Source organism: Brienomyrus brachyistius, chromosome 10, assembly GCF_023856365.1.
Source record: "Brienomyrus brachyistius isolate T26 chromosome 10, BBRACH_0.4, whole genome shotgun sequence".
Taxonomy (NCBI): domain Eukaryota; kingdom Metazoa; phylum Chordata; class Actinopteri; order Osteoglossiformes; family Mormyridae; genus Brienomyrus; species Brienomyrus brachyistius.
In genome coordinates, this window is record NC_064542.1 from 28,973,219 (window position 1) to 28,985,956 (window position 12,738).

The 12,738-nt window shown below is 47.3% G+C and overlaps 1 protein-coding gene across 2 annotated transcripts in view; it reads right to left on the reverse strand.

The window, feature by feature from the left end:
* The window catches only part of il1rapl2 (interleukin 1 receptor accessory protein-like 2), a 158,865-nt gene that overhangs the window by 48,904 nt on the left and 97,223 nt on the right, over positions 1-12,738 (reverse strand). For both annotated transcript variants that reach the window (XM_049029688.1, XM_049029686.1), the window contains 2 exons: positions 8,126-8,312; positions 7,404-7,557 (listed from right to left, as the gene is read on the reverse strand). In XM_049029688.1, coding sequence (XP_048885645.1) covers positions 7,404-7,557; positions 8,126-8,312 — 341 coding nt within the window. The remainder of the gene's footprint in view (positions 1-7,403; positions 7,558-8,125; positions 8,313-12,738) is intronic.

Here is a 12,738-nt window from a genome sequence, read left to right on the forward strand (position 1 = left end):
ACTAGCTTTAAAAAAAATCTAATAGATTCTGTCTGTTGAATAAATATTATTATTATTATTTAGCTGGGTTTTATCCAGAGGGACTTATAATTTATACATCTATCAGGTAAATTGTGCAGCTAATGTGTTTATACAGCAGAAATCTGAAGCACTATAAGTCAGACTAAATGCCTTAACCAAGGGCAGTGTAGCAAAGGCACACCTGGGAGAACATGACAGCCTCAAGGATACAAAGCTGAGTCCTTAAACACTCTGCCCTATGCCTGTACGCTAACAGGAAGTGAGATCCAGGAAGTAAGACCTGACCACTAACAGGAAGCAAGAAGCAAGAAATGAGTCCTGTGCACTAATAGGCAGTGAGATCCAGGAAGTAAGACCTGACCACTAACAGGAATCAAGAACCAAGAAATGAGTCCTGTTCACTAACAGGAAGTGAGATCCAGGAAGTAAGACCTGACCACTAACAGGAAGCGAGACCCAAGAAATGAGCCCTATTCACTAACAGGAAGTGAGACCCGGGGAATGGGAGCTGTGCACTAACAGGAAGTGAGACCCAGCAAATGAGTACTGCTCACTAACAGGAAGTGAGACCCAGGAAATGAGACCTGACCACTAGCAGGAATCAAGAACCAAGAAATGAGTCCTGTGCTCTAACAGGAAGTGAGATTCAGGAAGTAAGACCTGACCACTAACAGGAAGTGAGACCCAGGAAATTAGTACTGTTCACTAACAGGAAGTGAGACACAGGAAATGGGAGCTGTGCACTAACAGGAAGTGAGACCCAGCAAATGAGTACTGCTCACTAACAGGAAGTGAGACTCAGGAAATGAGTACTGTGTACTAACAGGAAGTGAGACCCAGGAAATGAGTCCTGTGCCCTTACAGAAAGTGAGACCCAGGAAATGAGTGCTGTGCACTAACAGGAAGTGAGACCCAGGAAATTAGTACTGTGCACTAACAGGAAGTGAGACACAGCTTCCAGTAGGCTGTTACGAGACAAGGCCGATTCTTGACCTACATTTAACGCATATCGTTACTCTGCATTATATAAAAGACCAGGACGAGTCAATTGGTTTGACTGAGAAAACTGCCTGACATTTAAAACTGGAAGCAGCTCCTTAAACTGACTGTGCAATAAAGGTCAGAGGCAGATTGTTTCATGCTAAACAAGCAGAGGAATTAGTGGGGAGACATATTTAGGAGAATCACAGGCTGTCTCATCACAGCTTTCCAGTTAAGGCATTCCTCATGCTCAAAAACCCCCCTGACACCTTCCAAGCCCTCCTCACTCCTTCCAAGCCCTCCTCACTCCTTCCAAGCCCTCCTCACTCCTTCCAAAACGCTGCTCGCCCTTCAAACCCTCCTCTTCTCTGCCCTGCTGCATCTATTACCATGACAAATGAGTGGAAGCGCAAGTCAATGGCTGAATGCCACCACAGAAAGCTGGCCTACATCCCCCCCCCCCCACCCACTGCAGAAAACTTGCTGAGCCCCCCTGCAGAAAGCTAACTGCCTCCCCCCCCCAAAAGCTAACTGACCCCCACTGCAGAATGCTAGCTGACCCCCCCCCCCCCCCAGCAGAAAGCTAACTGACCCTCATCCCAAGCCTTCGGCAGAGACTAATGACCCACCATTTCCGGGGAACAGATTCACTGCAGTCCAGGTTAAGAATAAACAACATTTTACATAAAAACACCAATTAAAAGGGCAAAAAGGTGTCTCTGCATTCAGCGTCCATCCTGCTTCACTCGCCGCCGTGCTGGGAGAACGATTTCCCTTCTCTGAGTATCCCTTACACTTCACTGGCAGTCCTGTGCCCATTCCCCAGGCCAGTTGCTCCAAGCTGCCTTGAGACTGGAAAAGCCTAGATGCCCAAATCTATTAAAGCCATTTTCATGCCCAGATGATGTATTTGCGAATTTATTAAGACGTTCATTTAACGTCATCAGCCGTTGGTAACTGATGGTTTCCGCTTCACTCCAGCCAGATTAGAGAAGGGAGCACACGGTTCATCCCTGCCCCCCCCCCCCCCTTTCATTGACAGCGCAGCGTAGTGAAAACCGCGTTGTGTTATACACACTTCCGTAACACTCTGGCATACTGGCGTCTGCGTGAACAGGAGCTGTGAACCACCCGGGCAGCGCATGACTGCAGATTCTCGAACACTTTCAGATAGCTTCACCCGTTCGTTCGACTGCTTGTTACTCCAGTATGACAGAATGGCTGGACTTGATCTTTCAGTAAATTTGCGGGAACATCTATCACATTCATTAAGGCCAGTATATAGAGTAAAATAAAGATAGTGCATTTCAGTAGGATCGAGTATGTGTGTTTGGTTGGCTATGAGACCTATGATTGAGTGCCTTCCATTTACCCTTCTTTATGCCCTATGTTGCCAGGGACAGGCTGATCCTGTACTCGATAGGTTGTTACTGAAGCTGGATGGATGGATGGAAGGATGGATGGATGGGCAAGAACTGGATAAGTTCTTGCAGAAGATGGATGGATGGGTGTTTGATACTATAGGGTCACAGAGGGGGAGGGTAACTGAAGCCTATTCCAGGCAGCATCGGGCAAGAATACATGATGAATGAGACGCCAGGTCATCACAGGCCACTAATAATATATATATACAGAGAGAGAGAGAGAGAGAGAGATGTTTTGGTCTAATGTTCTTCCATTACTCAGCATTTAAACTGGAATATGCATTAGAGCATGATTAAACAATCACTAGATTGTCAGTCTTTATATTTATCTAATTTCAGTATCATTAAGTGTAACAAGTCACTCATTTAGCTTAAGTGATTACACTCATCCACTATAAACTGGTATTATACGTTTTAAATAGCAGGACTCAGTGGTGACCCCCTTTGAAATCAGTAGACAGAACCAGAGCGTTTCAACGACGACTTAGGAAATCGAGGCGGGAAACTTTCTGTTGGAACGCAAAGCACAGGAGGTGCTCTCTGGAACAGGACCTGCGGGGGGTGTAAACGCTCGGCGTCCCTGCGGAGATGCTGAGGCTCAAGCCAAGTGGACGGGAAAACGACGGCACGGCCGCCCTCAAAATAACCGATATGGACTTTACAGCAAATCCAATAGGCCCTTTAAAAGCCTCAAGGCAGCCGTCTGGTCCACCGTGTCATCAGCTACGCTATGCTAGCGCTATAATTGGGTAGCATTGATTGGCCGGTTAGCTGCGAGGAGTGCTATGAATAACGCCGATGATTGCCCATCGCTTATTTCACCCATTAGTCGATAAGTTTTACAGGGTTCTCCCGCTTTTTATTAAAGCTGTCTTCACAGGAATGGGATGTCGGCTACCTTATAATGACAAAAAGAGAAAAGAGAGACAAAGCAAAGAAATGTCTCATAGACTGACGCCACAACACCCTGATGCGAGATGGAGAGGAATACCTCAAGTGCAGCCTTAGTAACGAAGGGTAATTAACACAATGGGTGAGGTTGGTGAATCTCTCAGGAGACAAACGGGGGCGGAGCCACTCAGAGAGGCGCAGGAAGGTCCCAGAAGCCACGTCTCCGCTACTCGCAGATCTCAGCTCTCACCACCTCAGAAGCCAACACGGACATTAGTGTTTTAGGTAACCAATTAGGTGATGTCCCTCAATTAGGTTTACAGGTAACGGAACATGTTTTGCGGATGACGTAAACTCACACTTTGGATTTTCCGAGTTGGTGCCCAAAATCTTATAAGGGGCTCCACAGGAGGGAACATCTCACAGCAATGAATTTGGTTTGGCATGGAGAGGAATCTCTGACTTTAGATGCTAGGCTAACTGGAACCATTACTGGTGACAAGATGATTTTTTTCCCCGCAAGCAGCTGCGAGGAGGCCAGCCGGGTCGGTAAATCTGAGGCCTGTATCCGCGTCAAGCTTAGAGACCAAGGTGGCAGTAAGACTCAAAAAAAGTCGATTTGAGCTTCATCGGTGTCAAACCGTAATGTTCTCTCAGCTTACTTTCCAATAAATAGTCATAAGCTGCACCTCGCATGCTGAGGCTGCTTTCCAGAACCATCCATCTTCCGCCTCACCCCGGGGGCCGTAACAAGGTTTTCGCGTCGCACCCGGGCACAGGACTCACTGGCTTAGTGCCTCCGATGTGCCTCGAGGCGTCGGCAAGGATTAGCAGGTGCAGGCGAGTGAGTCTGCTGCCTTGGTGATAGAAGGGGCGGAGCTTCCCAGGGTTCCCGCACTCCGCGAAGGTCTCCAACTCTGGGCCGCAACATGGGCCACAGCATGCCTTGGCAGGCTAGAGTGCCCCCCGAGGGCACCGGGATAGCGCCACCCTGCTGTGTGCAAAGTTATTAAAACATGGGGGCGTGGTGACTCGGGCTATCCCAGGCGAGCCCGTTTATCACCCCGCGGCAATCGGGACACGGTGGCAGGCTCCTGACAAGGCCATAGATCCTCTAGCGAGCTCCTGCCTGGCGCGGGGATGGGAACACAGCTCAACTGTGCCCCTCCAGCCCGAGGCGATCCCCATACTACTCCGGATCGCGCTCCACATCGACGTGTGCTAACCCCCACTACCCCCCCCCCCCCTCGCACCCTGACACATGAATATATGAATATTCAGCCCACATGACTGCTACAGCTCACTTGACGGCTACCCCAAACCCTCTGGAAAGCCGATTCGGGAACTCAGAAATCACAAAGGTCCGGAAACACAAAATCCGTGCTTTATAACTGTCAGTCCCAAGGTTACAGGACCAAATTTCCATTGATTTTCAAATCAGAAAATAATATCCACTATATGGACGAAAGTATTGGGACACCTGACCATCACACCTACAGGAACTTATATGACATCCCCATTCTAAATCCATAGGCATCAATATGGAGTTGGTCCCCCCTTTGCAGCTATAACAGCTGCCATTCTTCTGGGAAGGCTTTCCACAGGATTATGGAATGTGTTTGTGGGAATTTTTGCCCATTCATCCAGAAGAGCATTTATGAGGTCAGGCTCTGATGTTGGATGGGAAGGCCTGGCTCGCAATCGAATTCTAATCCATCCCAAAGGTGTTTGATGGGGTTGAGGTCAGGGCTCTGTGCAGGCCAATCAAGTCCTTCCACCCCAAAACTCACCCAAGCATGTCTTAATGGACCTCTCTTTGTGCACTGGGCTACAGTCATGCTGGAACAGAAAAGGGCCTTCCCCAAACTGTTCCCACAAAATCGGAAGCATTGAATTGTCCAAAATATCTTAGTATGCTGAAGCATTAAGATTCCCTAGCTTTCCACTAGTCCATCCAATGCTTGTAATTGCGCTTGCTGATGTGAGGCTTGCATGCAGCTGCTCGGCCATGGAAGCCCATTCTATGAAGCTCCTGGTGCAGTTTTTGTGCTGGGGTTAATGCCAGAGGAAGTTTGGCACTCGGCAGTTATTGAGTCTACAGAGCACTGGCAACATTTACGCACCGTGCACCTCAGCAGTTGTTGACCCTGCTCTGTTACTTTCCACGGTCTGCCACTTCGTGGCTGAGTTTAGTTTGTTCCTAATTACCTCCACTTTGCAATAATAGCACTTACAGCTGACCATGGAATATCTAGCAGGGAAGAAATTTCACAAACTGACTTACTGCAGAGGTAGCATCCTATGGTTGTACCAGGCTTGAAATCACTGAGCTCTTCAGGACGACCCATTCTGTCACAAATGTTTGTAAACCTGACTGCATGGCTAGGTGCTTGATTTTATACACCTGTGGCAATGGGTCTGAATGAAACACCTGAATTCAATGATTAAGAGGTGTGTCCCAAAATCTTGTCCATATGGTGCATGCAATTACCTTTAAGATTAAACAGTGAGAATTCAGAGGGAAGGGCTCTGCACACAAACAAAACAGTTAAAGCAGAACATGTGGAACGAGGAAGCGTTTGTGTGAAGGCAGAGGAATTAATGGGAGTGTGGGTCCAAGCACTTCTCACATGCGTCCGGTGTTCTGCCCTCTGAGTCCCCGCACCTTCGCCTCCACCCTCCTCGAAATGTCCAGATGGTACGGTCCGCGGGGTTTACAGATGGTGCATTCACAGCTATTTATCTCGCTTTATCTACAGGCCATTTGAAGACATCAGGCATAACGGTGGGACACTAATCAAATAATTAATCCGTGACTTTGCGTGTCCCAGCTTATGCGGTTCCCGTGAATACAGTGCGGCAGCCCTGGTTTTTAAAGACTCCTCGCTGATGTTGGGACTCTAGTCTGCAGTGCATGGCTGACGTCTTAATGCACGTTTATTCTGTTCGTATAGTAAAACATTTACTGAAGTCATTCTGCAGTTCTGCAGTGCCCAGAGTACAACATGGGAGGGTGTCCCAGGAAGTCAGTAGTGACAGCCCCCTCAGGCGAGGGGTAAGCATGTCGTTGGTGCACCGCGACGCTGGCTGATTGGACAGCAAAGATGTGCCGCGACCTTCCCGCAGAGTTGATTGCTCACCTCTCGCCGAGTCTGGAATTGGTGGTAAATTTATCCACAGCACAATGTTTTTTTTTCTTTCTGAACGGGGGCATTTTTACCTAGGAACACGTCTAGGGGGGCTGGCCTCATTTCTCCCTGCTGATGGCCGTTTCTGTGCTGGCTCAGCGTAAACCCGCCCGCGTGGCAATACAGGTGAACCGTGATATCTTTCTGGCAAAATTACACCTCAGAATTTGATTGGGGGAGGCTGGTGGGGGAGTGCAATTGAGGTTTAGAGATTGGAATGGGTTACCGTGGCTACGACAGAGAGGGCAGATTAGAGCAGGGCTTCAGTTCATGTTCTTGAGGAGAAACCTGCTGGTTCACCAAGTTTGACACTCTTGCTCTCTGGCACGACTGTGTCTGTGATAGGGGTGTCACTGACCTTCTGTGACACTTTCCTGACTCATGATCATACCCCCCCTCAACAGGTCAGAGCAGCTGGACTGGGATCCTGGTCTCTCAGTTCCAGAGGAGGAGCAGATGGGATAGGGGGAGACGTGAGCTGACGGACATCAGTGCCACCTCAAATCACTCTACCAGACCACCCATACTAAGATGGACTTAAGAGAACCTTCCAGAAAAATCTCCCAATGCCTAGACTATCCCTGTGTGCTGCCAATGTGTAAGTCATTATCTTAGGCCTGAAGGGACTGAGCATCTCTTCCTTAGGTGGTCTTAGATAGGAGTGAGATGGAGGCTGGATGGGGACAAATGTGCGTGAGACAAGGAGGGGACTGGTGGTGTTTGGTTAACACCAACTCTCCTGGATCTTCGCCGAGGTCTCTAAACGGCACAATAACAATGCCCAGCTTATCTTGACTTCAGACAGACCATAGCATACATGTTCCAGGTCAGAAGGTCCAGCCCCTGATCCTATTCCCCAGCGACCCTCTCTTTCTTGAGCAAGACGTTGGTGGAATACCTGTGACTTTGAGCTCGGTGGTTCTCCTCACCACCCTACTGCCATACTGGAGCTCGCAGGTGTAGTTCCCTCCATCGTCTTCCTGCACCTCGGGGATCCACACATGGGTGGTGTTCACCATGATGGAGCTCCTCCACTGCTTCTTCACGCATTCCTGAAAGTGCCAGGGTCACATGTAACATACCCAGCAGCCGAGCCGCTAATTGACTAAGATTCAAAGCCCAAAGCTCCCTGGGGGTCCAAGCTGTTGTGCCTTTGAATGACGCATGACTGCCTTTCCTCTGCAATGCATAAGTAGGTAAGTGTGTTTCTTTTATGTTGTATAATTTGCCTTGGATAAGAGTACCTGTAATCATGATAAACAGAGGATAAACACCGACAGCTCTCTGCATATATTTACTACCACATGCTGTCTAGTTCACATAACCAGCAGACTGATGTCACTGTTGAGCCCCTGAGCAAGACCCTTAACCCCCAATTTCTACAGTGGCACTGGACACTGGACGACCCTCTCCTGGACCCCCAGGCTTGCTCTGACCTGTATATATGTCTTTGCGTGTCATGGAGAGATGGGATAGGTGCAGTTCCCTACATGGATGAATAAAGTATTAGTATTCTATTCTATTCTATTCTATTCTATTCTATTCTATTCTATTCTTGTCAGAAATATGTTATAGGAACGATGCTCTACCAGAGTCCAGTCAGGTCACTGTGTGGGTTACCTTGTACCAGGTCATCCTGGGCTGCTTGTATGGGGCCAGGTAATCCTCAATATCCGGGCAGGTGATCATCTTGCTCTTGGTGATCTCGGCCTTCTCCACGTGCCGGATGCGGCTGCTGAAGCACAGCCCCTCCTCGCTCTCCTCCACGGTGAGGGACATGGACACCTTCATGCAGTACGTGGAATTTCTGAAAGAGCACAAGAGGATTCACATTCCAGAGCTTCACCTCCGCCAGCCACAATCACGCACAAAGCAAGTATTGATTCCTTCTCTTTTGCTCTGTGTTTTTGGTCGATCTGTAGGATTCGTCTCCTAACAAGGAGCGCGCTCACTTAAATGTGCATCTCTCTTTGGCGGCTCTTTCTAAGTAAACAACTTCAGATGCGACACCGTCTGTGATCCCAGAGTTCGATTCGAATACCACAGGTTTTAATGAGGCCTGACGCAGCCATGAGCCGAGACGGATGGTGGCCCAGGTGGTTTCGCAGGTCACCTCCTCAGACTGTCACCTCCTCCAGCACGCCCCATGCCCATGACAAGCAAAGGAGTCCTGCCAACTGCCCAGGTCAGGAGAAAGGAGCAGGAGGTGGTCAACCACAGAACTTCAGCTCAAGCATTATGTGTGCCATCTCTCACGTACTAAGCCCAGACACCTCAGCCAGCCTCATATCAGTCTGTCAGATACCACACGACCGCGGTGACTTTAGGAGTGACCCACAGTGCACTGCTCCCTCCGTGCCCTTGGAGGGTAGAGCTTAGATATTATTTTGGCTGGCAGTCGTGTTGTTTTATTGTTGTGATTAAAAAACAACACAGTGGAAAGAGAGAACAGATGCTGCAGTCATTCAGGACAAATGAGCAGGATGTTCTCTGTGATCTCGTTCCGACAAATATAAGGAGTAATCACGCTCTTCAGACATTGCGCAATTCTGATTTATTTTCACATCATTAATGATTCATTGACTCCCCCTGCAATTGCTCTCAAAAGAACAACTTGAGCAACACCTCTCTGATTAAATTATATGCTTAATAAAGAAGAAATTCAATCTGCTGTAGTTCATTTTCACACTAGTTTAACTGAGTCTCAAATGGCAATTTACAAAAACACGTTTACAATGGTTTCTCTGTGAATCGTAATAGCCTCCTCCTCATCAGAAGTTGCCCAGAACATCTACCGGTTTCTCTTTATTGAAGTTTATTTGTGTTTATCCATTCCACCGCAAAATTCCTCCTGGAGGAATCCCACTCAGATTGTAGTAAAAGCCTGGTGCTATCTGTTTTTATTTGTGTTTATTTATTTTCTTTTTTAGGACGTTCTGTTTATGTACTGTGTACTTTTAAAATTTGTTTGCACTATGTGTACCGGGTCAGTAAGGACACCGTCCATGTGATCAGAAGGTTGTCAGTTCAGGTCCCAGGGTCAGCAAAGTGATGTGACCGTTGGGCCCCTGAGTGAAGCCCTGAACCCCCAATTATTCCAGGAACAGTCTGACCCTGCATTCTTAAGTATGCGTACATTGCTGTAAAGCTTTAAAAAAAAAATAACCAGCTAAATATGAATAAATACTATCTTTGCACTTTGTATTGTTTTTGCAGTATATGTTTGTTTGTCTAAACTTTATGTGTCTTGCTACTGTATGTACCAGAATTTCCCCCGGGATCAATAAAGTTCATCTTACCTTATTTAAGGGCATAGCAGTTGGTGCGCCATTGGCTATAACAGACTGGGAGTAGAAATAAAGGTGAGGGTGGGGGGGGCGGGGGGTGAGGCTGGCAGCAAGATGATACATGCTCTTGAGGTAAACAGCTTTGAGGTGACCTCTTTTGTGAAGACGGTCTAGAAACGTCCCTACTAAAGCCATAGGAAAAACGGTGACCCCCCCCAACCTTAAGTTTAACATGCTTCAATAATGCGATTCGTCCACCAATTGGAAGCCTTGTCCCTTCAGTATATCTGCGGTTCTAACAGCATGCAGCTGCAAAAGAAAAAACGAACAGCCCCTTGAGGCAGGATGGAGGACAAACACTAGGGGGCGCCGTTCGGCGAGCTGCCAGGACCTCTGGTGCTATTAAGAAGCTACTCTGAGACGTGTCAGTAGTTAACATAATCAATCCTGATAGCCTCTTTAGGAGAGTAATTTAAACGAGAGCAGCATCTTGAGGGGAACATCAAATGAGACAGCAGTTCTTCAGAGAGCCAATACATCACGTATCTTGTCCAATAAAATGACTTTCAGCTGCGCGGTGGTAAATCAATGTTAAACGTACATTTACATCAATGCGCGGCATTGGTACTGACGCGATATTCAAGGTGGCCGGAGATCATCGATGACGTGTGACGGCTGAGTGGGTAAGGTGTTGGACTTGAGGATTCCCAGTGTGGGTTCGCATCCCGCTCGCAGCATCATTCCTCTTCCTTGGGTGATGTGTGGTTTAGGACTCTGCCTGTGATTGGAAGGTCAACTGAGTGATTTCACCCTTAACCTCCAATTGCTCTAGGGACCAGCTGACCCTGAGTTCTCCATTGTATGGTGCTTTGGTTAAACGGTAAAAATATATGAGTCCCAGGGGGGCCTTTATCTCGGTGCCTAAACAAACCCCCCAACCCAAACTTTCCACGGGGAAATCCGAGTCCAGGTGGTGGTTCTGCCTCGACGGCTTGCGGCTTTGAAAAATGACATCGTCTGCTCTTTGAACTTAATAACGGGGCTTAATAAAGAAGGATTTCAGAAGGGGAACTTTTAACATTCAGCAGTTCGGAACGAAATTCAGGCCAATTCCGTTGATCAAAATAGAGTTAAAAAAAAAAAACTATTTCCTCAGTCTCTCCCTGTGATTTATCATTCGATCAAAGGCGTTTCTTCTTAAGTTTCGGAGAAATAATACAAAATGCAACAGAACATTTACCGACAGACGCGATTCTGGGCAGGGCGTCCTGCACTTTGTGGTTCACAACCATGAATGAACAAAAGTAATGATAATTTAATGTAAATACAGAACTACTTCAACAATCATCCAAAGTACAATTACTCTCCACTTTCCGTGTGTATCCGTCTGGGCAGCGCGATATATGCATTTCACGGGAGATTGCCAGTTCAGATGTTCCTTTTTAAAATCATGCACTGGAGCTTGCAATGCTTCTATGAGCTTTGCCTCCCTGGGGAAGAGCAGCCTTAGATAGGCTCTGGTTCACCAGGGAGTGTCAACAAAAATGCGATATTCGGTTCACCAGGGAACGTCAACAAAGTGTTATCTTCGGATCGCTAGGGAGCGTCAACAGAGCACCGGTTTATGAAGGAAACTTCAACAATGCTGTTGTCCTTTCTTGCAGCTCTTGTTTCCTTAAAATGTGTCTTTAGCTAGAAGCTGGAATATTTAGCAGGATTACTTTATGCTGTTTCCTTCAGCCAGCCTGTAATTCTCAACTTTGAGAAGCGAAGTACACACTGTGTTCTCAAACCACACCTGTATTAAAGTAGAGCTCGACACAAATTGATATTAGGCTGAATCTGCTTATCTATGGATGATTTCCAGTGTATCGAAAGCAAAGCACATTACACAGAACTTTGTCTCTGTTTCTGTCATGAGTTGAATGTTCATGTTTGATTGAACCTGAAAATCTGAAAGGGTAACAGTTGACAGAGTTATTCGACCTTACTGTCAAAACCTGCTCTGTGAATTTCTGATAATTGACGTATCCAGTGCAGTAATATTTAGATCATGGCGAACACGATGCTGCACATAAAACCAGTAGAGTTGCCCGTTGAAATGACGCTTCATTACAGTTGGATGTCATTCCATTTATGAGGACAAGTGGATGGAATCTAATTAAAGGCTAGTCTTCTCAGGACCCCAGTTTGAGGCGTCCACTGATTTGCCTGCAGGGACGATTTGTGATCGGCTCACAAGGACAGATTATTATGTGAAGAATCTCAGTAAAGCTCTTTATGCGACAGCAATAGAAGCAGCATTGTCGGCCTGACCCTCCCCAGAAATGGCTGTGTCTTATGCCCAAGGTCAGATGGGAGCCAAGGTTGAAGTTTGTGTGGCTCCTGCTCTTGTGGCTAACAATAGGAGGAGCTGAGAAGGTCCTGGGGCTGCTGACGCTGAAGCATCTTCACGGCTAATGCTGAAGGTTATATCAGAGGCAGGTGCAAGGTGGGTCCAACGGTGACTTAATGAGACCCCCCCCGCAGCGGATCCTTCCTGTCACCAACCAATCGGGCGCCTAGGGTGCAGCCTTCTGCCACACATATACCTACCTTTACTGGGTGAGCTGTCATACCTCTCCCAGTCTAGAGAGGGAGCTACACATCTCCATTTATAACCTTTACTAAACTTTAAACTACATGGACCAAGTGGTCTCTTCTCATTTGTAATAAGCAATAGGAAACATTAGGCTTCAATTCTTAGTCTGTATTGCATCATTGGTTACTTAGTTGGTCCCCATTGGGTTAAACCAGATCAGTGATTGGCAGAGCATGGTAATCCCACCCACATTGTGAGTCAAAATTTTATTTCTTCTGTAAAAGAGAGGGATTGTGCTGGGAAACAAGGGGAGGGATGGGGGTGGAGAAGGTTTGGTTCAGCTACGCTTCTAGTCTTTGGTTTCT